This window comes from Phaethon aethereus (genome assembly GCF_964289735.1).
Source record: "Phaethon aethereus genome assembly, chromosome: 14".
In the NCBI taxonomy this organism is placed as follows: Eukaryota; Metazoa; Chordata; class Aves; order Phaethontiformes; family Phaethontidae; genus Phaethon; species Phaethon aethereus.
In genome coordinates this window covers 17,394,273-17,421,007 of record NC_138590.1, presented here as the reverse complement: position 1 = coordinate 17,421,007, position 26,735 = coordinate 17,394,273, and the positions used below count along the sequence as shown (strand labels likewise).

Sequence of the window (26,735 nt, the reverse complement as noted above, 5' to 3'; positions counted from 1 at the left end):
GAATCTGTCTGTTTCAAGCTCAGCATTGTTTAAAAAGGGAGTTTATGAATTGGGGTTTGTAGTCGATAAAATTCTTCTAGAAATCATGAGTAGACTCTGTAGTTTGTCTGCTGAGTTTAAACTTAAGCAGACATAATTTGCTACTTCTAAACTAAATTGCTGTTAAATACTGTTTTTTTTCTACAAAGTGCTTTATATGCTATGAAGTGCTAACACCTAAAACTATACTTGGTAAATTAACAAACGCAGGTTCTCCAGATTCAAGTCAAGTTGTACAAAATAAAAGGTATCGAGAAAGAAGATCCTTGGTTAATGTCTGTGCACTGGATATTGACATCTGGACGTACCTTTTTTCATAGTAACATGCTCTATTTAAATTTTACTAACTTGTTATCTCTTACTGTGTTTTCACTACCTTCTCTCCCTTCCTCCCCTAATCTTCTGTATTTTTCCAGAGATCTACTGTATGTGACACCTTTCAGGAAACTGTGCAGTTTGAATACAGCTGATTGTTCAGATACCTGAAACTTTCATGATGAAGAGAGCCAGGCAGAAAGCTGAGGTTGAAAATGAAGCTCCTCAAACATCACAGAGAAGCAAAAAACAGAAAACTTGTTTACATGGCTCAGTGTTTGGTGAATCTGACTCGCGTGCCTCAATGGACTGGGGAAGCCTTCCGCACCATGTTATTCTGCGTATTTTTCAGTTTCTACCTTTAGTAGATCGAGCCAGGGCATCTTCTGTTTGTCGAAGGTGGAATGAAATTTTTCACATCCCAGATCTCTGGAGGAGATTTGAATTTGAACTTAGCCAGCCAGCTACTTCTTACTTAAAGTCTACACATCCTGATCTCATTCAGCAGATTATCAAGAGGCATGCTGATCATCTGCAGTATGTCAGCTTCAAGGTAAGTCTTGGAAGAGCGGAGGCTTGTTTTGCCACGTTACTGTGCATAATGTATGCAGCTTCTCTGTGTCGGTTGGCTCAGGAGTTACACCTGGGAAGTCTTATGTTTAAAAATGCAACTACTGCAACAATTTATATCCACGCATGCACACAGTTGCCTTCTATTTCTGTACTCTAATCTTTACAAAGTAAAGAGCTAACATCGTGCAATACCTTACTGAAGATTGAATGATATGTTTTCAGAATATACAGAATATGTAGTTTCTGTGAATCGGTGTTAGTGGCAATCTGAGTACTCAGTAGATTATTGTGCAGATAAATGTTTCTTACACATGGAAGCATTTGAGGGAACACATTTATCTTGTGTGTATAATTTTTTTGCAAAATAAGACTATACAGTGAAGAATGTCTTGAAGTTTTAGAACCCTGCTTTGAAAAAGTATGAGTAAGGGAGAGAGATTCTATACCTGTATATTCAAGTCATTGACACATAAGGACATAATAGTAATAGTAAAAGTGATTTAAATGACGGCTGTGTAGTCAGGGTTGAATAAATTTGGACTTCTTTCACTTGAATACTTGGTACAGTTCACTCTGCTAATCTGAGAAGATAATAGTTGGAACTACAGGTGCTTTCTTCACTTTTGGCAGTCAGTCCTCCTTAGAGGAGGTCATAGTTCTCAGCTATGAAGGAAAAACAGAAGAAAGGACTGATACTAAAGCAAGGATGAAAAAAGAAGCTTGTGATTTCTTAGCACTGGTAGCAGTTTTACATTTGGAGATAAGGTGATTTGGTTGCACAGCGGTTCATGTATGATCAGTTGTTAAATACTTGTAAGTTCTGCACTTCATATAACTGGTTATAATGAATTGACATTATAATGTCTTAATGCAGCTTTTATGCGTTTTCAGCTACTCTTTTATCATCTCAGCTACTACAGAGGAGGAAGGTGAGATGAAATAGTGATTTGTCCAAAGTCAGTCATAGGCTTATAGATGAGTTGAGAATCAGTTCATTATTCAAGATGCAGAGGTGTTGTCCCTGCAGGTAAAATGGATTAGTTTGCTGGAGTACACCTAGGCTTTATCAAGTCTTTTTTCTGCTCTAAGAGTCTAGAATTGGCATTTAAAACAGGTGCATACATACCACTATCATAACACCAATACTAATTACAGTTGTACTAATTACAATTGTTGAGGAAGGCATGAGATTATTTGAAGAGAAGGCTTAGATTTAAGCTGTCTGCTCATACTAGAAGTACCTAGCAGTCATATTCAGGAAAACTTTCTAATACTAACTTTCCTGAACTTTTTCTTGTCATGAAATTTCTAATGAATGTTGCACTTTGTCCTTGTGGTAAATGCAGTCTGGTGCAGTACAGCTGGGTGAGTGTGCAACTTGCAGTCTTGGGTATCCATGATGCTGTTTTCTAAATAATAATAAAAAGCGACTTCATTATTTTTAAATTGCTTTTATAGGTTGACAGTAGTACTGAGTCAGCAGAAGCAGCCTGTGACATCCTTTCTCAGTTGGTGAACTGCTCTATCAAGACACTGGGTTTGATTTCTACAGCAAAACCAAGCTTCATGAATGTCTCTAAGGTAATATTATATAAACTGTAACTCGAGTAACTTAATTCACTCTTAAACCACCATAGCTTTCTTATTGTGGTGTTATTCAGTTGATGGTAATTTTTATGAAGCAGTCTGTATGTATTGGCATATCTTCTTTAATTTGTGGCATCCATTAGTATTAGGAAAATAAGCATTGATTCCATTCATTAAGTTTAGTAGTGTTGATACTTTGTGGCATAGAGATGAGTATAGAAGGCTTGATTTTCCTCATTTCTGGGTTAAAAGATACAATGACCACATGCTGCAACATACTAATTGTTTGGGAGATTTTGTTTTTCTTTGATTCTATAGGTCACAGCAGAGTTACTTGCTTGAAAATAAATGCCATTTCCTTTTTTTCTGCAAATGAGTTCTAGATACTTCAGGCTCATTGCTATGTCCACTTATCCCTGTTTTATTACAGTGAAAAGATAAATTGGAGTAGATGAGTTAACTACTGAGTGTAAAGTTAATTTTTGTCACATGCAGCAGCATATTGTTAAAGATTTCCTATGTTCATGTTCAAATAAGCCTTTCTTCATTACACAAAAAAGGGAATGCCTACGGTTATTTTTCTACTTTCTCTGCATGCAAAACCTGAGGTTTAGATGTTGAAGTTCCACCTGTCTTTTCATATCTTTTCTCCTTCCTTCAATTTCTCCAAACAGGCTCATTTTGCTTCAGCACTGACAGTAGCTTTTGTAAACTCCAAGTCATTATCATCAATCAAGATAGATGACACACCACTTGATGATCCTTCCTTGAAAGTTCTTGTTGCTAACAATAGTGATACTCTAAAACTGCTAAAAATGAGCAGCTGTCCGCATGTATCACCTGCTGGTGAGTAGTGAATATGTATGAAAAATGTAGTCGTAAAGTATCATAAAACAATTGTCAAGACTTAGTTTGAAACAAATTATTCATAAAACTTCTAGTGCTCTTCTGGGTCTCTTAGCAGAGGCATTTTATTGACTGAGTCTTGGCTTTGGACAGTTGGAATGGGAAGAATAATGTCTCTGTGTTCCTGAATGAGTTTTATTAATGAAGTTGGAGGTGGTCCTGCCTGACTGCATCTTCTAGAATCCTGGGGATGTTTTTTTTTTCTTCATTCTTCTCAGCTGCTTCAGTACGTCTGATGGTAGGCGTTGAGGAGGAAAAGCCTCCAAAATTAGTGCAGGCTTTTAACACATGCTCCAAGGACTTGGGTCTTCATTGCCAGTTCTGTGTAAAGGTAACCAAATGTGTGCTGCTTAATGCGTGCAATTGTGTCAACTTAACTAACTGGCATTCTGTGGGAACACGGACACAAAATCCCCAATCCATGAATCAACTACTGGTTCGTGGGATAAGGGAGATGAAAGCAGTTGTCAATACCTGTTTTGCAAGGTGCTGTGAGTTTAACTCACTGAGCAAAAGTATTAATACTTCAAAGTTATATTAAAAAAAGATGGAGCGTATACAAATTTCAAAAACTGGTAGTGTAAGACTTCAGTCTTTCAGTTTCTGTAGTGCCCTCGTGTGTCCAGATCTGGTAGTATGAACTTGCTTGTTTTAGCATGGGTTGTTGAAGGGCTCAGTCCCTTCAAAGTACAGGCCTGCAAGAAAGTTCAGAGGGCTTTTAGGTCCCTTCTCATATACCTTTCTCCTGAAACCCTGGTGCTAGGGAAGGGGAATCCTGATCTGATCTCTTTCCTATGTTCTTATCTGGAGTCTACAGAAAGTGACTGACTCTGTGTACTTCGTATTCCAACAGATAAGAGCAGTTATGTTGTTTATGAAAGGATCTGTTTTAGCATAGCTATCAAACTAGGCTACTGATGGTCACTTAAATAGAATACGTAGATGAATGATGAAGGAAGGGGTATTAGGGAAGGGAACAGTGGTCACTTCAGCTGGATCTTACCTGATTTCAGTTGCCCCTTCAAAGTTGAGGGAATTCTGCACAGGGGAGAGCAAAGAGGAAGTGCAGATCCAAGATGAACGCAACTAGTTAGACTTGCTTCTTTTACTGATAAGTATCTATGACTAAAACCCTGTAAAAGGATGTGGATATATAGAACTTCATCACATTTCATGGGGTTTGGGATATAGGCATGAATACTCAAGCCAATACAGTTAGTACTTGCTTGAGCTTTACAGCAAACAACTGTGCTTATATTCACTTTTCATTTTACAGAGTAATTTTTTGTGTTCCTTAGGAATTCTTTGTGTTGCTGACCAGTGTCATGGACTTAAGGAGCTGGCTTTGAACTACTACATATTAAGTGATGAACTGCTGCTGGCTCTTTCGAGTGAAAAACATGTTGATCTTGAACACCTTCGCATAGATGTTGTGAGTGAAAATCCCGGACAAGTTGAATTTCACACCATTAAAAAGCAAAGCTGGGATGCTCTTGTTAAACACTCCCCCAAAGTCAATATTGTAATGTATTTCTTCTTATATGAAGAAGAATTTGATGCTTTCTTCAGAGAGGAAACCCCTGTTACACACCTTTACTTTGGTCGTGCAGTAAGCAAAGCAATGTTGGGTCGTATTGGCATGAATTGCCCAAGGTTAATTGAGTTGGTTGTGTGTGCTAATGGACTTCAACCTTTGGATGATGAACTTATTCGGATTGCTGAGCGCTGTAAGAACTTAACAGCAATGGGACTTGGTGAATGTGAAGTAACTTGCAGAGGTTTTATTGAATTTGTAAAGATGTGTGGGGGCAGGCTTACGCAGCTTTCCATAATGGAGGAGGTACTGATTCCAGATAATGATTATAGCTTAGATCGACTTCATTTGGAAGTCTCCAAACACCTTGGAAGAATGTGGTTTCCTGATATGATGCCAACGTGGTAAATTCTCTACCTTTGTGGATAAAATGGTAGAATGAGGGTGTTGCTTTCTATGCAAATCAAGAATTTAAAAATGAAATGTGAAAACTGATTTCCGGGTTTGAGTTTTTCTACCTTGAGAACCTCTAGTAATGTAACAGCAAGACATTCTAGAATGTTAATGGTATATTGAAATAGAAAATAGATTAAGTGTACTTAACAGTTCTGAAAGTATGTTTGTGGTTTATAGGTGCTTCATTGAAGGTGGGCTTCTCTGAGCTTCAGTTTAAATGTTCCATTCACATTAAAGTGGTTGGTTTGGGGTTTTTTTAATGTCTTTGTTTAGTCTTTCCAATGTAGTCAGAAGGGGGCTAGAGATACTTTTCTCCTTTTAGCAAATCTGTCTTTATTAGAAGCTGGGTACAACTTGGAGTTCAGTGTTACTTGTTTTATGTTTTATGCAGCTATTTTTCACAATATTCCTGTTATAAATGTAAAAGCATGTACATTAAAATACTTACGCTACCCCAGGTTATTCAAATGTCTAGCTTAAACTCATGCCAGTATATTAAAACATTGTGGTAAATAAGCTTATGCTTACAAAAACCTTTCCAGTTTTAAATTGCACTTTAACAATTTTGTCAGATTAGCTAAACTGTAGAGACTGCATTGTACAGTATGTTATTTTTCTGTCTTATGCATTAAATGGATGGGAAAGAGACCTTGTTAAAATTAATGAATTTAAAAGTTTGGATCTAGATTGCTTTGGTGAATGACAAAGCATTTTGGAAACTGCCAGAGTATAAGGAATAGCTTCTGGTTTGGGGAGAATTCAAGTCTTTGATTACAAAGATTAGATTAATATCTGAATGCTGTTCCATGTTTTATTAAGAGAGAAGGAGGATCTCGTAAATGTGGCTGGTGAAGAGGAGGGATCAAATGGAATACAGTTGGTTTTGATCACTTTCTATCTGGAATCAAGGATTTACAGCACTTAAAAAACAAATGATTTGCCAGTTAGAGGCCAGAATGGCCTGTAGTAGTCTTGCCTGTATCTTGCAGAGTTGTGCTGTAAGCACAGATTTCTAGAGTGAGGGTTGCTGGAGGTGATCCTGGAATTTTTAATTCAGGACTGTTTAATACTTGTTGCTGTTAATTGGGTTTTGAGGAAGAAGATTTTATTTTATTTCTTTACTTTCTTTGAAGGGGAAAGGAGTGGTGAGTTGATGTGAATCAAAGTATGTATTTTTGTGTCGACATTTTGCACACTGGAAACTGAAATGTGTTGAATACAGATTTTGCTGTAATTATTTTCATGCTGTAGTTGTTCTATCTTCCTATTTATAATGAGACATCTACCTTTGATTTGCTGGTAGTATTTGTCACATCAGATAAAATGTCAGTTTCTTCCACACTTATCACTTCTTTACTGCAAAAATAACAGCTGAATGGTTAAACCACCATTGTCGTGGACAGACTTGTTCCCAATTGCAAGCTACAGGATTTAAGATAACACATAATGCCTGTCTGAATCAGTAATGCGTTTCTTGCCTGTCGCACAGTTAAGAAGCATCTGACTCTGGTTACTAGCACCTCTTATCCAAGCACTTGCTTCCGTAACCAAGGGGTTTTATAATTTTAAATTTAAATTTCATTTTAAATCTTTTAAACAAAAGATGTAAATATTTCTAAACAATATTTGGTTTAAGATGTGTGGTTTGATAACAATAAAGTGATCTAATACATGCACTGATAGTAGACTCCTACCTATCTGTTGTATCACATCCTTCTGTTAGGCAAGGTTCTGTCCTGTTAGACACTATATAGTTGACAAACCTGGGGAGAGGCCGTAGAAATGTTTAACTCTTGGATTATAGTGAATTAGTCATTGTCATTTCACGTTCATGCCTCAAACTTGAGGATTTTTGACATGCTGAAACTGTAAAATGGATTGTGGACAAATCGTAGATGGTTGGTAGAGTCCTAGAGTCCGTGTCCCTCTAGCCAATGTAATGGCATTAATGAAGTACCAAACACTAGTTCAGGAGGAGACTGTTAAGGTGCTTCTTTGAATATTGTCCCTTTCTCTGTCCCTCTTACTAAAGCAGTTTTTCTGTGAAGCCATGAACGTTAGCTTGCTCCAGCTCCAAGCTTCTAGAAAAATGGGCCTGCATTTATTAATGTTGTGAATTTGATGCAATGATTATTTTTATTGGTGCATTTCCTCTGCTAACTGATCTTGACAAGTAAGACCAATTGCTACTTGTGTTTATGATTAAATGCCAACAGAATCGATACATTAGTCTCAGTGTGAAATACGGATTCTTCACTGGTAGTGTGGGAAGCTAATTTTAATTGCAGGTAACTTCTGACATGTTAATGTTGCATTTTATAGTTTTAGCGTTAGATCTGTCTAGTGTCGTGTTGGTGCTAAGGTATATGCGTTGTGCTTTGGGGAGGAGTGTCAAAACACTGCCCTGTGTAAAGCAGCGTTAGTTCTTCTTTTCCTTCTTTAGTAGGTCGTCCTGAATGACTGCAGCGGAGGTATTGCACTTGGCAAGAACCTGTAGATAGCTGCCTGCTGCCTTTGCTTCCTACTATCCCTTGAGTAGCCTGTACTTAGAGCTCTGCGTGTCCGAGCTAAGGCAAGTTTTGTCTATTTTATTGGCTTATTCCTAGTTCTGCTGCCCTGCAAAGGCTTTCTAAAACTCCACCTTGAAAGTGTATAATGCAATGATACAGTTTGTTAGAGTAACTAAAGCCCTCCAAGTGAAGTACAGAATTTACACCTGATATGCTAAGGAGATTCGTAGGCTCCCTAAAAAATCCACGTTGCAGTGAGAAGCTAACAGTAGTGCACCTTTTCTGCCACGTGAGGGGCTGAGCTAGTTTTCACCCTCGCTGACCTTTCAGACTCCTTGAGAAAGCTTATAATTAGTCATTGCTAATTTCCTGATTCTCTTGTACATGTACAGTCCAACAAAAACTGAAATAATTTTTCCTTGTGTGGAGTCTCTTTTGCCATCCGGTACAGATGTTGGTTGGTCTGGCATGACAGCTCCAAACAGCATCTTTTATGCCTTGTGGAGTGTTTCAGTGAACTTCCTTCTACTTTTCCTCCATTTAGGTAGCTTCAAAATCTAAAGTAATCTTGTTTGTCAAGGTGTAGTGAAGTTTGTCATTTAGCCTAAGATACAACGTTTGCAACAATGACAAGTATTTAAAAAACAGTACCTAACTGGTATCTGGAGTGTATATTAATGGTAGCACCTTGCAATATTATGTAAGGCCCAAAGTATTGAATCAGTAGTAATATAAACTGTTGTTGTGCATGTTGTGTAACTTTTTTAATGCTGTAAAATAGATTTTTTTTTTCCTTCCTTTACAGAGATAGACAGTCCACGTGATAAGAAAAAACAACTTTTGGATGCTGAGATTACTTTATTTGGAATTTACTACATTTCCATTTCACACTCTTTGCCCTTTCCCCCTTTCAAGATTGCTGGTAGGATCTGAGCGATCGCAGTTCTCAACGTGAATATGAGATGTGATCCCAGGAAATACTCTTTGCATTGGCAACATTTTCCCAAGGATTTGTCCCTTAGAAATTCTGCCGTTGTATCTGATGGGATGGATGCAGACTAGTTTTACACAGAAGCCTGGTGAAAACAAGAGGAAGGAAAACATCAGATGACTGATGAAGCATTTGTTCTTCTGTAGTAACTCTGTTTCAGAAATACAAATATTTTCTGCCTTGTCCTTTCCGCTGAGAGCACAATAGCGGAAATACCAAAGTAGCAAAGACGCTGGTCATAAAATTAGAGATTGTGGTTGGAGTTGTTGGCTTGGTGGAATTCCTGCTTTAGTAAAGAGAAGAACTTGAAGATATTCTACAGAACTGAATTATTTGCATTCTAACATATGCATGTAAATGCATAGAAGATACAGTGTTTCAAAACGTGTACCTTTCTTACCTACTTGGCTAGCTGCAAGGTAATACATCTTCTATGACCTCAAGACAAATATTAAATGAAAAGTCACTATTTACCAGATCCCCTGATTTGGACTCCATCGTCAATGGCGTTTCCGTTGTGGAAGAATTTAATGGGTCCAGAGAGCTCGCCGGAAAAGGGAGCATATACGGTTGCTCCATCAGAGCAGATGACATCCACTGCTGTGTGCTTTCCTTTACCGTTGCGTCTGAGAACAAATACATAATTAGAGGTCTTGTGTCAGGCCTAACAGTGTATAGAGATAGATGAGTTAGCATGCTACAAGATCTGGAAATGCGTTGTTTGTACTGAGACGGTGTGGACATAATTGACTGGCTGAAGAAGCGATAGACGTTTTTTGGTGTAGATAATGTAATGCCCTGTAGGGTTGATGATCTGTTAGAGTTCCAGTTTGCAAATTGGAGAAAAAACAACACACCTTTCTTTCAAGCCTTTAAATGGACCTGTAAAGTCACAGAAATGTTGGTTGGCAGGTAACTGTGGAGGACATCAAGTACCACCTTCCACTTGAGTTAAGACTGTTCCCAACACCAGGTCAGATCCGGAATGTCTTAGTCTGAGTCATAAAAACTTCCAAGCACAGAGGTTTTATGTGGGCAACCTGTTCTGGTGCTGCATTACCCCTGTAGTGAAAATGTTGCCTCATGTCCAACCTAAACTTTCAAAGCTGTAATTCTGAAATTGCTTAAACAGAGTTCAACTCTTTTCTTGCTTGGAGCAGCAAGAAAACCCCTTATGTTTGACTTGTAGTACCTTGGAGCTCCGTAGTATCCGCAGCCATAGTTATCACAGCCTCTTATCTCGTTTGTAGGGTTCCCAGAGCACAGTGTTGCCCAGTGTCTATCTTGTTGTGGGAATGGTGGAACAACTTTGAAATACAGAAACATAGCACATCAAAGTTAACTTTTAAGTTCTGAGTGTTGCATGTTTGTAACTACTGTGTTTTAATTTTAGTTAGGTAGGAACATACTGGAATTACATCCCACACATTGAGGTTGGATGTCTCCTCCACAAAATTGGTCATACTTTAGGAAATGTAAATAGAGTGTACACCTAAGACTGGATTGTAATGTTTCTAGGTTAGACTTATCTCATATAAGGAGCATGCTTTAAAGACAAAAATTCAAAAAGAGTATCACAGTTCCTAGAGTGTAATCTGAGGGATAGGAAAAGACTCAGTTTTGTGTCTTATTGATGAGACTGGACCCCTCAAGTCTCCGTTACTGCCAGCGTAGTATTTGTATTTGCAAAGAATCATCCCAAAGGCTGCTAAGATGCAATACTGAAAACATTGCTAGTAGGTGAAAGGGTACAAACAGATGAGATGTCGGACTCGGTTTATTGCTGAGACTTGATGGTGCTCTGTTGTGGGAGGGCAAAAAATACAACTCGATAAGCTGATATATTCTCCTTCCTGTAGCACTGTCTGCAGTCCTATTACGCTGTATTTATAATGCATATTTTCTTTCTTTTGGGTGTTGCTGTCAGAACCCAAGACCAAGGGGACTATTGCTATTTGATATTGCTGTCCTTATTTGAAATACTAATTTTTCATTTATTATATTATTATACTACTTATTTGGAGTACTTTTTTTTTTTTACCAGGCGTAAGTAGATGAGTAGGATCAGAGTGGTCACAGTTCTCAACGTGGATGTGCGAGATAATGCCAGGAAACACTCTCTGCATTGGCAGCATTCTCCCGAGTTGTTGTCCTCTGTGGATTTGGCCATGGTATCGGATGGGGTGAATACAGACGAGCTTTACACAATAACCTGGAAGAGACAGGAGAGGAAGCGAGGTCAGGAAACATCGCTGCATCTTCTTGGGGTGAGCAAGAAACCTTCCGTGCTTAGCCTCTTACTGGAGACTGGAATGATGAAGCAGAAATGTAGTCAAGGTAGCAACAATGCTGAAATCAAAATTAGTTGGATTGCTATGGAAAAGAGGGAGTTGGAAAATAGGAACAGCAAAACATTCTCTCAGCAAGATTGATGGCATATTTCTGATACTTTATTTTTACTGTTTCCTTTTTTATATTTTATTTGGGGTGGTGGTTTTCCTGCTACCTGTTGTTCAACTCCCTTCTTCCCTCCTCTCCAAGAAAACGTATAGGAAAAGGACTACATCCTGCTGGTGCCGAGTTCCTGTATTTCTTAGCAGCAGTGTAGTTGTGCTTCAGTGTAAGAACTGGAGAGAGTGTAAGATGAATCAACTCTTTCCTTGAATTGAAGAGCCACAGAAAGCTTACTCAAGTAAATAAAATGATTACTTGTGCACGCCTCACAGTGTATCTGCTATGAATTACTTGCCTGATCCCCTGATTTGGACTCCATCATCGATGGCATTTCCATTATGAAAGAATCGAATGGGTCCAGAGAGCTGGCCGCTGAAAGGAGCATACACTGTCGCTCCGTCAGCACAGATGACATCCACACCCACATGCTTTCCTTTACCACTGTGTCTGAAAACATAAATACGTAATTAGAGAAGTCTGTCAGGCTTAACATTATGTATAGATAGATCAGTTAAAACAGTACGATATCTGAAGCTTGTCTAACAAAATGTTTGCATCTGCAATTAAACTGGAAAGAAATAGTGGCTTTGATCCATCTGGTTTTTATTGCAAAATGTTTCTATTACTCTGATCTTTAAAGGGGGATGAGATCTCAAGTTTTAAACACGTTTTTAATTTTCCCAAGTTCCTGGGGTATTTCAAGCTGTGAGAGAAAAGTACCCCTGTTCCACCCCAAAATATATCTGTGCTGGTGTAAAATAGAATCTTAGGTTTGGCATTTACTCATGTAGAAATTCAGAAGTGGCATGATGGGAATGGACGCTTCTTATAGTGTCTGAAAAGAGGAGATGACAGGAAAGCGCAGGGAAGGCAGGAACCATTCTACGTATAATAGCATTTTTCAGGGAAATATAACCTGTTCTGTTATGAGGTGCCTGCTTAAAGACAACAATGCTGGCAGACCTTTAGCTCGTGTAAATTAATGTACTTGGCTTCCCGTAAGCTGTTGCTGAATGCTAGTTATATATAAGCAACAACAATAAATGACGCAAATCCTTAAAATACTTTCCATTTCCTTTACTACTCCAGCTGCTAATTCACATAATGGTCTCACTTCTTCACGTGTGCATCAGTTAGTAATGGTGGTATTAGTGCACTTCAGTGAGATTGCCAGTTAACCTCCCAAAAACGAGTAAGAGGTCCTGCAGACAACAGTCTTGTCTCACTCTTAAGTGTCAACTCTGGTTAAACTCTACTCTTTCTTGTGTGTGACCATTTTATTTAGGAAAGCAACCGTAAACCCCACTGCTCCAGACTCCTGATGCCCCGCTGCGTTACCTGTCAGCGCCGAAATGGCCACAGCCGTATCTATCGCAGCCGCGGATTTTGTTGGTGGGATTCCCACTGCAGATCTGTGCCCAGTGTCTGTGTTGTTGTTGGGGTGGGTGTGCGTCCAACTGCTTGGCGAAAACTTCACATGCAAAAGAGGAAAATGAGGAAAATTCAACCATGTTCTCATTACAGTACAATAGAAGGTGTTAAGTTGCAAAATAGTGTGCTTAAAGAGGAAGAGGTGAGCTGGTGGGTGTTTATATCGGAAACTGTAGGTAAAGGTTACATAGATTTGATCTCTTGAGGTCTTACGTCGTAGTAATTTTAAGGTGCATACACTAAAAAAAAGCAAAGCTGTAGATAAATATTTTTAATACTAGTTTGTGAAATAAGTCAAACTATTTTAACTTTCTTCATGAAACCTCTAAACACTTTCCTGTATGACTAAATGCACACCTAATTCCTTATTTTAGAATAGTCATAATTATGCACGTTATCATAACTCTTCATTAAGACTAGACTGAACAAAACTTAGCACTCTTTATATTGGAGCAAATTTTACTAATTCATTAGTGTCTGCTTAAAAACAGTCAAGACCAACTGCGATATAGCCGTCTCAACTCACCAGTGGACACCAAGCTGACCAGAGCGACCAGGCTGAGAGCTGGCATCTTGTGGCTGTTTCACCGGTGTTCTTTGATCGAATCAAAGACGTTGAGCAGTCGCTGCCTGGGGTATTTATGTGTTTTTGAAAGCCCAAGTCTGCTGTCTTGGCCAATCAATCCTGAGCAAAGTATTACAGCGACGGGCAGATGGTGTTGCCATATTCGGCACTGAGGATGTCTACAAACTCTAACAGTTGTTAGAGCTGGTTGGGAAAGACGGAGAAAAGCACTGGCCTCTTAGCACACAGTAACAGACGGAGATGAACAATCCCACATTTTGGGAAGCTCTGGTTGAACCGTTTCTTAACACCTTTTCTTCCCCCTCCTGAAGCAAGGGCACACAGGTCAAAAATGGTAGGAACCAAGAATATGGTCCAGAGGACTGAGTTGGAGGGAAACGAGGGCAAAACTCCACGGTGGATGTAACCAGTTTGTCCTTTGCTGCTCATGCCAGTACCACCTCCTCAGGTGTATGTGCCCATTAGAGCTTTCTAACAGAGTGACAGAGAACATGCGTAACCTTTCGTGTAGCATGAGTATTCACGTAGGCTAAGAAATACAGATGCTTTTGCATGGAAACATGTCTATTTTTCCTGTTCAGCTGCCTATCACCTAGCCTGGACTCAAATCCATGACGTCTTCACTGAAACCCTAGGTTTTAGAAAACTAAATTCTTACTAAAACATTTTCAAGTTCTGAAACAAACAGTTGCAAACCCAAGTTGCATGGCACAATTGACATGGAGTTAAATGCTAGGTTTTAAAATGATTAACTTAGTATCTTCTTGATTTCAGTTATTGTACTGTTAAGCAGGCTCCTTAGCATCTCTTTTAATCCCTCAGTTTGTTTCCTGCACTATTTACAGAAAAGCATTAGATTTTCTTTATGGGCATTTCTTAGTTAATATGAAATTTAAAATGAGTCATGGTGCTTTCGCATAGACTATCTGATATTCCAAGTACAGAAACTTCTGGAAGTCCTGCAGGTTTTATTCAGAGGAGAAACAGATGTCTCTGCCCCACTTCTAGTTTGCAAAGAGCATCTGTTTTCTGAGAATCTTCATGGACCAACAGCTGGAGACAAATTTTTTGCTGTGGTTCCAAGCTTTTTTTGCAGCCAATATTCAATCCCCAAACAACCTTTTACACCTCCCTGGGGTTATTACAAGTGGCTTTGCTGATTTTACCCCTGCTGCTTTCTCCCCCATCCTGCCGGAAGGAACTGCTGGTTTTGACACTCAGAGCCACCAGACAAATATTTATATAACTGTTATGTCCCCTCAGTCTGGTTTTGATGGGGCTTTTGGTTGCAATTTGCTCAATATAATGGAGTCTGGGCTTATGAATGGTACAAGGTGCTGGTAAAAGCAGGGTATTCAAGATTTGGGGATGCTGCTTAGCCCTGAACTGAAAGAAGGGGTATGTGGGGTTTGTGTGACCCTTGCCAGAAACGGCCTTTGTCGCTGCGAGCTGGGAGAGCTAGTTACTATCCTTTCCAGCTTTCCAATCATGCTCGCCTTCAGTTGGCACGAGCTCCCCGCAGACCCCTTCAGCTCTCCTTAGCAGAGAGAATCAGCAAGGGAGGTGGTGAGGGTGGCATCTTTCAATGAAGATTTCATAGCCTAGAGGTAGTAAAGTATTTCCAAGCTTGGCCAGCTTGATACTAGCTGCTGTAAGCTTTTTTCCCTACTGGAAATAAAGCCATTTAAAAATAAAGACTTTACTTGGGTGGTGCCTGGCTATTCCCAGCTGAGGGGTCTCCAGTGGGGTTTCTGCAAGAATGATGTCTCTCAACCAGATTTTATTTCTGATTTATTCCTGACTGCCAGTTTGCACCAGCAGAGTTGTAAATATCTCATTACTTAAATTTTACCTGGGGCAGATCTGCCTTGAAACGCTAATGGTTTTATAGACCTCTGTGAACTCACATGCTCCTAATTTTACCAAGGAAGGAATTGCAGCACCTCAATCCACTCTACACGGTCTTGCAAAGGAAGGGCTGGGTGTAGAGCCAGCCAAGCTGGCTGGCACGAGAGAGAAGTACAACAGTGTTATAGGTGCACAGATGCTGAAGAAGCTTTTCCCAGAGTCCTGTTTTGCAGTCTGGTGTTTTGTAAAATGGCTCTAAGGTGCCAGTTCTTTGTGATTTTTCCATCTCATTTGTGTTACAGAGCTGGCTCCAAATTGCCTGTAGCTGTGTACTTTTTTTTATATTTTCTCCGTAAGAGATCTTAACAGCATTGTATCTTGCTCTGTTCTTTCTAAAACAATGTCAAAATGTCATTTGCTACAATAATAGATCTAAGGCACTTCTGGTAAAGCATTCTTAGTAAAACAGTTTTCAGGTGTTTGATATTGCAGCTGAGATTTCTCAGTGTGTTCCCCACCTTTGCTGGGTGAGCTGGAAGGTGCAGACCTCTCACCTTGGGCATGAGGAAGCCCTGAACCGCCGTCGGTGGGACTCCTGCGTTGGGCAGCGGCGTTAGTATAACAGTTGTGAGGTGCAGTTGTGAAAGACACGAACTGGCTGCTTAGCACACGCTAACAGAAGGATCTGGAACAACCCGCCGGTGTTGCACAGCCCCTGGGAGCTGCGGTTGTGCCATTTCCTTCCCTGCGGTGGGCAGCGAGGGAGATGGAGAGGAGCCAGCGTGCAGCACTGCGAGGAGCATGCCGAGCACAGATGGGCTTGGTGAATGCTGGCTTGGGAAATGCCGACTTCTTTCTCTTGCGTGAACAGTGCGAGTTCCCCGTTTTGCCCCTTTTATCTCAGTAGTAACTCCCCTGGGTGTGTAAGTCCCTTCGAGGTCTTCTCGTGGACTGAGCAAGAGTGCAGCGGGCAAATGCGAGTGTTTGGGCTGATATCAACAGGCAGCGAATGAGTTAAGCCTGAGGCTGTCCAGGAGAAGTTCCTATTTTGCTATTCAGCCTTTCCAACTGTGATTCAGCCTTTCCAACTTTCCTCGTGACGCCGCTGGGTAAATCATGTCGTGTTTCAGGAGGGTCCGCTGCCAGTTGCCAGGGCTTTTGGGTGGATGGTACCTGCCATGCATGTGTCCGTAAACCTTGCAAACGTTAGACTAGTCCCTCTTAACATATTCATTATCTTAATGTCATCTCTTAATAAGAACAGTCGGATAGTAGAATGATGGAATAAGGTTTCTGGAGGAAAAATGCCAGCAAACTGAGACACGTGTGGGCAATGGTAGTGGGCTCTTTGAGTGGAAACATCAGCAAAAGCCGGGGCCAAACCCAGAGCCAGGGCAAGTCCGAGCCCCCAGCCAAGGCCTGCGGTCTCCCTCCAGCGGCGCTGCCGTCCTCCCTTTGCTGCCCACAAGTGAGGGCTGGTTTCTTCACCGTTTTCTTTACACACGTTTCAGCTCGGTGGGATTCAACCAACGTCCAAAAACGGATGAGTTGGTCCATAAAGTCCTTCCTCTTTGCAACCTCTGTGGGGCTGCAGCCCCGGTGAGTTGGATAAATGAGCACTGCACATCTTATTTCTTCATAATATTACTGTATCATAACTGTAGGCTTACCAGGCTTGTTAGCAGGCAATTGAAAAGGTAAATCCTCTCTCTATATTTTACAGAACAATTGGCTTTCTCCTTCTTGGCTCGCCCGGTGTGTTCAGCGTGGGAACAAATCAATGCTGAGCGCTTGTCTCCTGGCTGATCTTCATACAACATGTTATTAAAGAACCTTAAAAGCTGTTTCTCTGGAAAATAAATAACATTCTTTGTGCTAATCATTACAAATCAAATTATGATTTAAAAATTTACTGTAGAAGAATTGTGCAATGAGCAGCACAGGCTTTCACGCTGAAAATCAAATTGGCGCAACGTAAAACAAATGGCAGTCGCTATTTATTCAGGCTTCTGATCACTTGACGAGGCTGAGAGAAGAGGAATTTTGCCACAACGACCAGTTAAGCTTTGTGTACGCGGTCTGTACTGTAGTATCGCTGGGGAATCAGCAGGTTGCGCTAGCTGATCAGCCAACAGGCATGGCTGGGCACGTCTTTGAGGTCTGAGGATGTTGCCTTCCTTTTTTGCGAAGAATGAGCTGAAGATGAAGCTGAAGTTGTGCTGGTGCACAGTTCTGATTGAAAAGTCCATCTCGAATTTATTTTGCCTTTTAATTGAGTTAGGCGAGTTTTATTGGGGAGGATGGAGGAACGCAAAAGATAATCTTTTTGCTACCGATGTCCTGTCCTGTGGGGAGGACAGAGCTCTGGATGAATCCTCCTAAAGTCCTTTAATGCTCAGGGAAGTAGAAGGGAATAGTGCAGACTTGGGTTGCAGCCTTAGGCAGTCAGGACTTTCACAGTTTGGGATCCCAGCTTGTCTCTCTGTCTGGGACCTTGGGGTACAAACTTCTAAAATGAAAGGGATAGCAAGGAAAAGGATCCCAGCAGTCCTGGTGCAGAAACAAAGCAATCCTGCATGGCCCGAGTTTGCCAGCTCTTTCCAGAAACGCCCAGTTGCCCCCGTTACTTCCCCCAGCACCCTTTCCCCTCACCTTGAATATTTCTAGAACCGTGTGTTTCACCAGCCCTTTTTTTCCTTCCCAGCATCACGTACAAATTGTACTTTCCCTTCCTCTGCAGCCTGTTTTTTTTTACTAGACTGAAGGGATAAAGCCGGATTTACTTACACCGTTTGCCCCCACTGCTCTATAACCTAAAATAGAAAGCACTATTTACTTTTTCTTACTTTTCTTACTCGGCACTGGTGAGGCCGCACCTTGAATCCTGTGTTCAGAGTTGGGCCCCTCACTACAAGAAGGACGTTGAGGTGCTGGAGCGTGTCCAGAGAAGGGCAACGGAGCTGGTGAGGGGGCTGGAGCACAAGTCTGATGAGGAGCAGCTGAGGGAACTGGGGTTGTTTAGTCTGGAGAAGAGGAGGCTGAGGGGAGCCCTCATCGCTCTCTACAACTACCTGAAAGGGGGTTGTGGTGACGAGGGTGTTGGTCTCTTCTCCCACATAACCAGCGATAGGATGAGAGGAAATGGCCTCAAGTTGCGCCAGGGGAGGTTTAGATTCGATATTAGGAAAAATTTCTTTACAGAGAGAGTGGTCAAGCATTGGAACAGGCTGCCCAGGGAGGTGGTGGAGTCACCATCACTGGAAGTGTTCAAAAAATGTGTAGACGTGGCACTTCAGGACATGGTTTAGTGGGCATGGTGGTGTTGGGTTGATGGTTGGGCTTGATGATCTTAAAGGTCTTTTCCAACCTTAATGATTCTGTGATTCCGTGCTGCCGGGTGACAGCCCCAGTTAAAACAGGAATTTTTAGCATTTGCCCTGTACGTCTCTCAGGCACCTGCAGGAGCATCCTGCATCCCTGAACCAAAGTGCTGCACCTCCCTGTGCTGCTGGAAAAACTCAGATTAAAAAATCGCTCGCTGAAAAGGTTTGTGAAACCAGTCTGTGGAGACAGACCAGAAAAGTGCTGAGCTGCTATTGTTAATGTACAGGTGAAAATGTTCCTTGTAGAGGAGCAAAGGTGTGTTGTTGGCTGGAGGCTCAGAGCCCTGCTCAGTCAGCAAGGTCAGCTCACTCTTTCATTAGGCTTTGCAGGGAGAAGTGGGTGCTTGATTGGGACCTTCCCTTTCCACCTCTGAGAAGCTGATAACAAGGTAAAAACCTGGGATTTTAACCAAGTGGCGCTTAGGTGGAAGATGATTTTTATTATCATAAAAATAAAAAAAATTTGGTCAAAACTGGAAAACCACTGGGGACTTTTGCTGAAATGTTTCTGCTTTCAGTTTAAGGAAAAGTTTTTTTCACAGAAAACTCAGCTGTATTGACTCACCATCAATGTCTGGTTGCTATCTGTCTCTGCACGTTTGGGCTGTCTGTTTATATAGATGTGCTGATGTTTCATTCATAGCAAAGTTAAAGTGGTTCCTGGGGAAGGTGAATGGGACGCAGCAGGTTAAGCACTTTTCACAGATGTAGCAAATATTATTCTGTAGTTTCTTAGAAAAACCCAAATCTGCTGTCAGGACGTACACGGCTCCCACTGAAGCAGCTTCCCCGCTTATCCGAGGCTGCAGTTGCATTAGTAGATACGTGAGCCTGCAGCGCTTGAGCCCTTGAGACTCCCGGTAGCATGTTGGTAGCCTTGGCCTGAAAAGCCCTGTCCCGTTAACAAGAGCTTCTTGTCCCGGGAAAGTCTTCAGCTGAGTTACTAAGGGAAAGAAATGCCTCACTTGGACAAAAAGAAACCGGGGTGTGCCAAGGCAATCCTGAAGCAGGAGTCTGGGAAAAAGGAATGAGTTACTTCATTAATGTTCTTTTATGTTTTTTGTGATGAGCCCCAGGAAAGATTTGGGTTTCAGCTTTATCCGGGTTTTTTCTCCCCAGCTGCATTAAAAAAGCAGAACCCAGCCCAAACTCCATGGCAGCACCGAAGACATTCAAAGCAATTTGTAGTGAAGCAACCCTTTAATAATGTGGTTTTCCGTATGTAAGCACAAGTAAAATTTCTGGCTTATTGAAGAAATCTCTGTGTTTGGCTGCAAAGAGAGGAGAGAAGTCCGAGCTGGGTGAGCTGCAGCAGGGCTCACTGTTTGAGGGTCAGTGGCTTCCACTTCACTGGAGTGACTACCTGTGCCCGAGCAATGTGAGGAATACACAAGTGGGGGCCGAAGGCTTTGCCCCTGATGCGCAGCCTCCCATCTACAGGTTGGGAGTAGGGTCTGTTAAGTCACAGCCTGGATGTGGACATGGGACGTAATTCCTCGGTAGACCCTTTGCACGGGCAGCAGGACGCCGATTTTCTCTCCCTTCTTGGTGGGGCCGCTGTACTTGATGGGTCTGATGTAAAACATCTTAACGCAGAATCCTGTTAATAGAGGAGAGAGAAGAGGGGGAAACTGTTGCTGCTATGAAATGGTTTAAAAGCCTGGCAAAGTCATAACGTTCAGAAGCAAAACACAAATGACAATAAAATGATAAGAGATTCAGTAGCAGAAAAAGTTACAGAAAACGCTGTGATGTTCCTATAGCATCAAGAAGAGAGAATACGAAAAGAAATAAATTAACATGGAGGAGGGTGGGGAAGGGGATTAAGGTGGGTAAAGCTGCAGGAGCAAGTCGGAGGCTGTTCCTTCAATCATCCAAAATGTACAAAGGGACCAGCTTCATCCTTTGGCTTTTTTAATAGAGATGAAATGCTGTAATCCTTTCAATCAATTTTCCTGCATTAACAGAACTTAGATTTCAAATTTACAGTTTTCCCTTGGATTCCCATGCAAGCGCACTGCAGCTTGGGTTGGGTTCATGATTTTTGGCTCAGTTTAAAGCTCTATAAACGAATCGGAGCATTTTGCAGTCAGGCTTTGCAAGGCGCACGTCTTCCAGCGCTGGTACCTGATCCTGAAAGCTGGACCCCGTTGTCGATGGCGTTGCCGTTTCCGTAGGGCCTGGCTTGTTTGTCGATCTCTCCCGCGAAGGGTGCGTGCACCACCGAGCTGTCCTCGCACACCACGTCCACTCCCCGGTGCTTCCTCCCGCCTCTGAAGAAGAGGAGCAAGGCGGGTTAGCCTGCAGCAGAGTGCCTGGCCAGCTAGAAGGCCCAAAGCCAGACAGCTGCTTCCCAGCGATGCTCTCCGATGATGGCTTAGCAGGGTCATCCTCGGGGCCTCGAGAGCGAACTCGAAATATAGAATCATCTAAGGGAAAGGGGGAAAGGGAAGATACTGTTTTACAACACCTAATATTGTTAGAAAAAAAGGGCAAACTCCAGGGACACAGTCACAAGATTGAAATCTCTCTGTGTTTTGCTGAGCCCTGTGAATGGTTTTCCAGAGGCTTTTAGTCTCTGAGAACTCTGGCTCTTCCACGCTCATTTTTTCACCCTTGTTTTTATTTTGAGAAAACTTCAAGCGCTGCCATCACCCATCAGCCCAGCCCAGGACCTGGGGTCATCGTATGTGCCGCAGCCCTGGGAGTCACAGCCTCTGATTTTGTTTGCAGGTTGACTTGAGCAGATTTTTGCCCATTGTGCTGCAGCAGCTAGAAAAGAAGAAGAGAAGAGCAGAACAGAAGATGAAACCCACAAGCTAGAAAAGGAGTTTCCTAGCCTGTGCTGTTTAATCAATATCAAGGTCCGTTTGGATTTTGCTGTAATCATGGATCAGGCTTCAGGGAACTAGAAGGTTGTTCATCTTTCGATGCAAGTTGATTTTAGGGGTGCAATGAAACAGACCATTTTTTTGTTTTATGCTTTGTCGAATGACATTTGAGGGTACTTAAAGCAGTGGCTTCAAAGCAAAAATGCAGAACAAATAGATCCGGAGGGGACGTCATGGGGTGACCCACTCCCCCCGTTGCCCCAGGGCAGACGTGCTGCATTCACATGGCAAACGTGGGGCTGGAGCAAGAGGATGTCTCTGCCTGGAAGGTGACCTGAGCCACCCAAGATGTTGGGACACTGAACTGTAACTGTAAAAACAGGGCTGAGAAAGACCCACCAAGTCCGTTCCTATTCCCTAATGTGAGATCCAGTCAAAAATAAAAGCTGTCATCTACCTTATACTAATTGCATTTTCTAGCTCCCAGTGTTTCTGTGGTACTATTGCAAAGCAGCAGCCAGTTAGGGTAACATCTTCGTGTTTTTTATTCCAGACTCCAGCTGTCATCACCCATGGTCAACCCGTGCTGATCCTACAGCCCCGGCGACGTCTGCGGGAGGAGGACCTTTACAGGATAGAAGGTGGGAAAGGCAACCCCTGACTTGGTACCTTCTACAAGCCTCCAACAGCCCTGCTCCCCCCACCAAAACTATGTGGGTTTCCCACGGGATGCTCTAGCGAGAATGGGGCTGGTCCAGCAAGAACCAATGAGTTGAGGTTTATTCGTGTGCGTGAGCAGGTCGGCAGCCACCATCCCCGTTGGGCTCTAGGAGTACACGCAAACAGGGGAAATGATGTGCTGGCGCTGAAGGTCTGGTGCTAAAAGGGTGCAGGAAATCTCTAATGCCTTTCTCAAGCAAAACAGCCCTTTGTTCTAGGTAGTCTTCATTTATTTTAATGAACTGTGTATTCTTTGTTAAATCAAAGGTGATGACGTTAAAGACAGAAGCATCTCAGGGAACGCTCAGCGGGCTGATCTTTAAGTAAAAGACTTTTAAGAAAAAACGCATGCTGTTAGTCATTGATGTGTCTCAGCTGATTCTTTCTTATTCAATCAACACTATTACTCCAACAACATTTTGCCACAACTCTTTATCATACCTAAAAGGGATTTTTACATGGAGGTTTCTATGCAATGTGAGAGGCATTATTTTCAAAAGCAACAAATGGCAGAGAACAAATCTGCTCCTAAATCCTTACAGATACTTTTCATTGGGGGGGGGGGGGGGAAGGAAAGAAAAAAAAAAGAGAAAGAAGAAGAAGGCAGGTTACAATGAGCAATGTTTACCAGAATTCAGCTAACTCACCACTGGAGATCGCAATCGTGAGGATGACCGCTGTGACTCTGTGCATTTTCATGTGCCTTGACAGCTCTGCTTTCAAAGTGAAAGGTCTAAAATACTTTGCTTTCTATTTATACATCCCAACAGAGGCTGTATCCAAATTTTTCTAGCCAATCAGAAAATGTATGTGGCCTCAGCTCTTTTGCTTGCAGATGCAGGCCAACAGAAAGAACTGAGAGCAGCCCTCGAGGTGCACCACCAGCCTGGATAATTGGTGGTGCAGAGGTTCCAACCAATTCAGCTGCAACAGCAGCTACGTGGTTTTGTTTGATTTCGTTTACAATGAAACCATGAATATTAAACCCCAATTTTAAAGACAATTTGTAAATATTCCTGCCTGTTGCACAATCCTGAACTTGCATGCAAAAGGGGAAAAGAGATCAAATGAACTTAAAAAAATACCTTGGCAGATGGATACCTTGCCCTCTCACCATGGCTATTTCTTCATGGAAGGAAGTTCAGCCAGGTGGACGCAGCTCTGTGCCATGCATCACGCCCACCCTCATGCTGGAAAAATCTGATTAGGTGACCCATGAAACAAGACTTTCTGCCCCATTTTTATTAGCCATCTTCATTATTGAATCCCAGATATTGCCATGTTGCCAGTGATGAACCTTCAGCATTAACAGTGGGAGAGACGCATGTTTACAACCTTCACTGTGCCTCAACAGAAAATGTCATAAACCCTATAATATTGTGGCTGAGAAAAATTACAGGAAATTCAAGAAGAGAACACTGGAGCACGAACAAGGCCACATCGAGAGTTGTTTCTGGGATGGGAGGGAATGCGATGCCCTGGTTTACAGCCAGGAGCTGGAAGTTGTTTGTCTTCTCGGCTCTTTGGCCACCTGGTCTGTGCCACCGGGAGCAACTGACCGTTTTGGTTCAATAAAACCTGAGAGCCCAGGTTTGATATGGCTTTGAGAGTCGGGGCTCTCAGCCAGGACGCTGTGCCCTTGCCCTCTTTCATGGCACCAGATGGGTTAAGACTGGCCTTACACTCAAAACCAAACCAAGGGTTCTGCTGCACAGGATTCAAAGCCCTTCTTTGCCAGAGGAGGAAACGTCAGCTGCCAATGGGTGCTGGTGAACAGAAGTTGTATTTCATGGGAAAAGAAGGTGACCCCACCAGGATGTCTTCAGGACGTGCGTGCTGCCTTCTCCTTTCCCCTTCTCCCGTTGAAGTGTCATCCAAGTATGTCACTTCCGTCTGCGATACCGTAACGGTGACAGGGTAACAGCTTGGCTTGGACAGAGCCAACACCTGAACCCAGCTGAAGCCTGGCTGGAGTGGGCTTCATAGCCTGGTGGAGACCACGGGAGGTGTTTCAGCTCCAGACGACCCACTGCAAATCAGCAAGACGAGGAGGACAGCCGTGCCAGCCCTGCTACACAAGGGGTTTTAAACCTGCCGCCTCTTTCCCACACCCCACACTCCCATTCGAATCCCTGGGTGATTTTTTTTCTCCAGAAGAAACACTCCTGGTTTACTGCTTTCCCACTCATCAGATACTATATGTAGAGAGGGTAAAAATCTATTTGACAGTAACATTTTGAAATGATATATTTAGAGGAGTATGCGGAAAAACATATGACAATACGTAGCTCCCTACGCAGTGCTGCTTCTGCCCAGGGCTCAGCCAAGCCAATCCAGATAAAATTGCATTATTTTAAATTAATTTTGTTAATTACTAATTTTCTTAGAAACTTACCAGTTGAGATCAAAGAGGAGAAGAGAATGAGCGAAGTAATTCTGTGCATTTCTGCAGAAGCTCAGAACATGAGCTTTTTTCCCTAATTCTGTTACTATTAAATATCCTGAAGGCCAGACACTTCCTCAGTTTCAAGTTGCACGCTCAGGTTAGTGCAGCGGAGGTGAACGTACCATGGTGAGATGCAACAGGAAAACCCACCAGCTTCAAGGGTGTTCTTCAAAAAGAACAGTAAGGTCTCTTGGCCATCGGCCCATGCCATCTCTGACATTTCCCCGACTCACGACAGCAGCCAAAACAGCTAACTTCTGCTCATGTCCCAAATTAGTGGTGTCACCAATACACTTGGCCATGTAGACTGTAGGAAATGTGCACCTGCTCTTGTGCCACACTGGAAAATTTGGCTTAAGAGCTGTCTGGAAATCTGGATTCCTAGGTTGGATATCGGTTTCTCCAAGGTCTTTTAATAAACTACTCTCTTGCGTCCTTGGGCATGTGGAGGATGGGAAGACTGCTAAGGTCTGCAAGGCTTGACTCCTTGCGCTCCTCCACGACATTTTTTGGCTTTGTTTTGACTTTGCTAACTGAGTTGAAAATTTTTACCGAGCTAATTGAGTGAATTAAACATGGTAAAGACTAAATTATTTGCTGACATTTTACATTATAAGATCAGGGAGGCCAAGAGTGACTAACATAGACTTTGCGTGAGCTGTGCGAGAGCAGCGGATCCCTTGCTCGCCTCCTCTGCGCCCACCACGCTGCGTTTCAGGGGGGTTACAGCCTTATTCTGTGTCTGAACGACATCCCAAGGACTGAAGCAATGCACATAACCTACCAATTTCTTCACATATTGCTTGTTGCCAGCTGCAGCCAAAGATGTGGGTGGCAGAAAGGTGGCAGCGATCGGCAGCGACTTAGTTTTGCGTTGAAGGCAGGTGTGTGGAAGAGCTAAAGCAGCACAGGGCGAGCAAAACCAAGGGCAGTGTCTCTGTGATGTGGGCACTGGAAAGCTGCTTGGGGAGGAGATGGGAAACCCTGCAGCAGGTAAGTGAGGCAGGACAGGGCTTGTCCTCATCTCACGTGGTGCTGGGAACCACTGAGAAATGGAGGTAAAATGTATGTATGTGTGTGGGAAAGGCAATCCTCTTCAGCAGTAGCTGCAGAACCTAGACAGCATGTACGTCTGGAGGGGACAGAACCCCCCAAGACCCCCAAACATTGCAGCTTTGTAGGCTTTGCAGGACACCCTGTGGTTTATGAACACCCACTGTGCTGTGTTTGGGGGCCAGCACCCGGGGAGGGGGGTGTCTTGCTTGCGAAGGGGTGAATACGTAGCAAAACGGTAAAATGCTCATATGCAAGTAGGCACCACAGCGCGATCAAATTAAATGTAATCCGAATAAGATTAAATTTAAAAGCGGCATTAAACCCTAGCTCCAAAACTCATCAAACTCACTAAAAGCAGTTTCCAAAACTGTAACCATGCTGGGATAAAGTTTTCATTACAGAGGAAGTGTTAAACTCAGCCTGTCACATAGCAATAGGAGAGGTTTTTTCCCCTTGTTACGGAAGGGATGCAAATAGCTGTAATAGTTTTCTTTCTGTTTTACCAAGTACCATGGCACGACTGAGTTTGTTGGCAATGGTCTAAAGGCTGTGCATTCTCAGCCCAACTAACTTATGCTAAAAATGCTCTTTGCTCCTCCCTCCCACCCTTCAATTTTGGGCTTTTCAGTAATGCAGGTGCACTGAAGCTCACAGCCTGCTCTGGTTTTGGCTTGACTGGAATTACCCTATATATAAAACCAACAGGCAGAAGCCTTCTCATTTTCTTCTATTCACCAGTTTAGTACAACCTGAAACACCTAAATATGTGTGAAAGACCTTCAGATTGAAACAGAGTGAAATCCCTGGATGTGGGCAGATTGCAGTGGAGAGAGCAGTTTGGTTACCTAAATGTCAGGTTTTAGAAATATCCAGGTTTTGCAAGATTCTAGTTTATTTTCTAACATGAAATTAAGGGAAGTAAGCCCTGAGGCTGGTACTGCACATGTCCGTTATCAACGTCTCATTTTTCTTCTCTTTTTTTTTTTTAGTGGTGGCAAATGCCACATCTGAGCAGCTCAAGGGGGTGACTAGCTGTGATCCCATGTGCCAGCCCACCTTCCCCTTGCTG

General features: G+C 42.5%; 3 protein-coding genes across 3 annotated transcripts; 1 reads left to right on the top strand and 2 right to left on the bottom strand.

Moving 5' to 3' along the window:
• Nucleotides 1-532: 532 nt before the first annotated feature.
• LOC309409794 (F-box/LRR-repeat protein 21-like) lies at nucleotides 533-5,362 on the top strand (the record flags this gene model as incomplete). Its single annotated transcript, XM_082006013.1, has 4 exons — nucleotides 533-907; nucleotides 2,386-2,508; nucleotides 3,189-3,360; nucleotides 4,719-5,362. The coding sequence occupies 4 exons, from the start codon at nucleotides 533-535 to the stop codon at nucleotides 5,360-5,362; spliced, it is 1,314 nt and encodes a 437-aa protein (XP_081862139.1).
• Nucleotides 5,363-8,805: 3,443 nt separating this feature from the next.
• LOC309410082 (myeloid protein 1) lies at nucleotides 8,806-13,368 on the bottom strand (the record flags this gene model as incomplete). Its single annotated transcript, XM_082006408.1, has 7 exons — nucleotides 8,806-8,996; nucleotides 9,386-9,537; nucleotides 10,104-10,218; nucleotides 10,953-11,123; nucleotides 11,661-11,812; nucleotides 12,704-12,836; nucleotides 13,323-13,368. 7 exons carry the CDS (start codon nucleotides 13,366-13,368, stop codon nucleotides 8,806-8,808), a joined length of 960 nt encoding a protein of 319 aa, XP_081862534.1.
• Nucleotides 13,369-20,001: 6,633 nt separating this feature from the next.
• On the bottom strand, nucleotides 20,002-22,863 carry LECT2 (leukocyte cell derived chemotaxin 2; the record flags this gene model as incomplete). Its single annotated transcript, XM_082006409.1, has 4 exons — nucleotides 20,002-20,213; nucleotides 20,741-20,886; nucleotides 21,289-21,385; nucleotides 22,812-22,863. The coding sequence occupies 4 exons, from the start codon at nucleotides 22,861-22,863 to the stop codon at nucleotides 20,071-20,073; spliced, it is 438 nt and encodes a 145-aa protein (XP_081862535.1). The 3' UTR covers nucleotides 20,002-20,070.
• Between the last annotated feature and the right edge of the window lie 3,872 nt (nucleotides 22,864-26,735).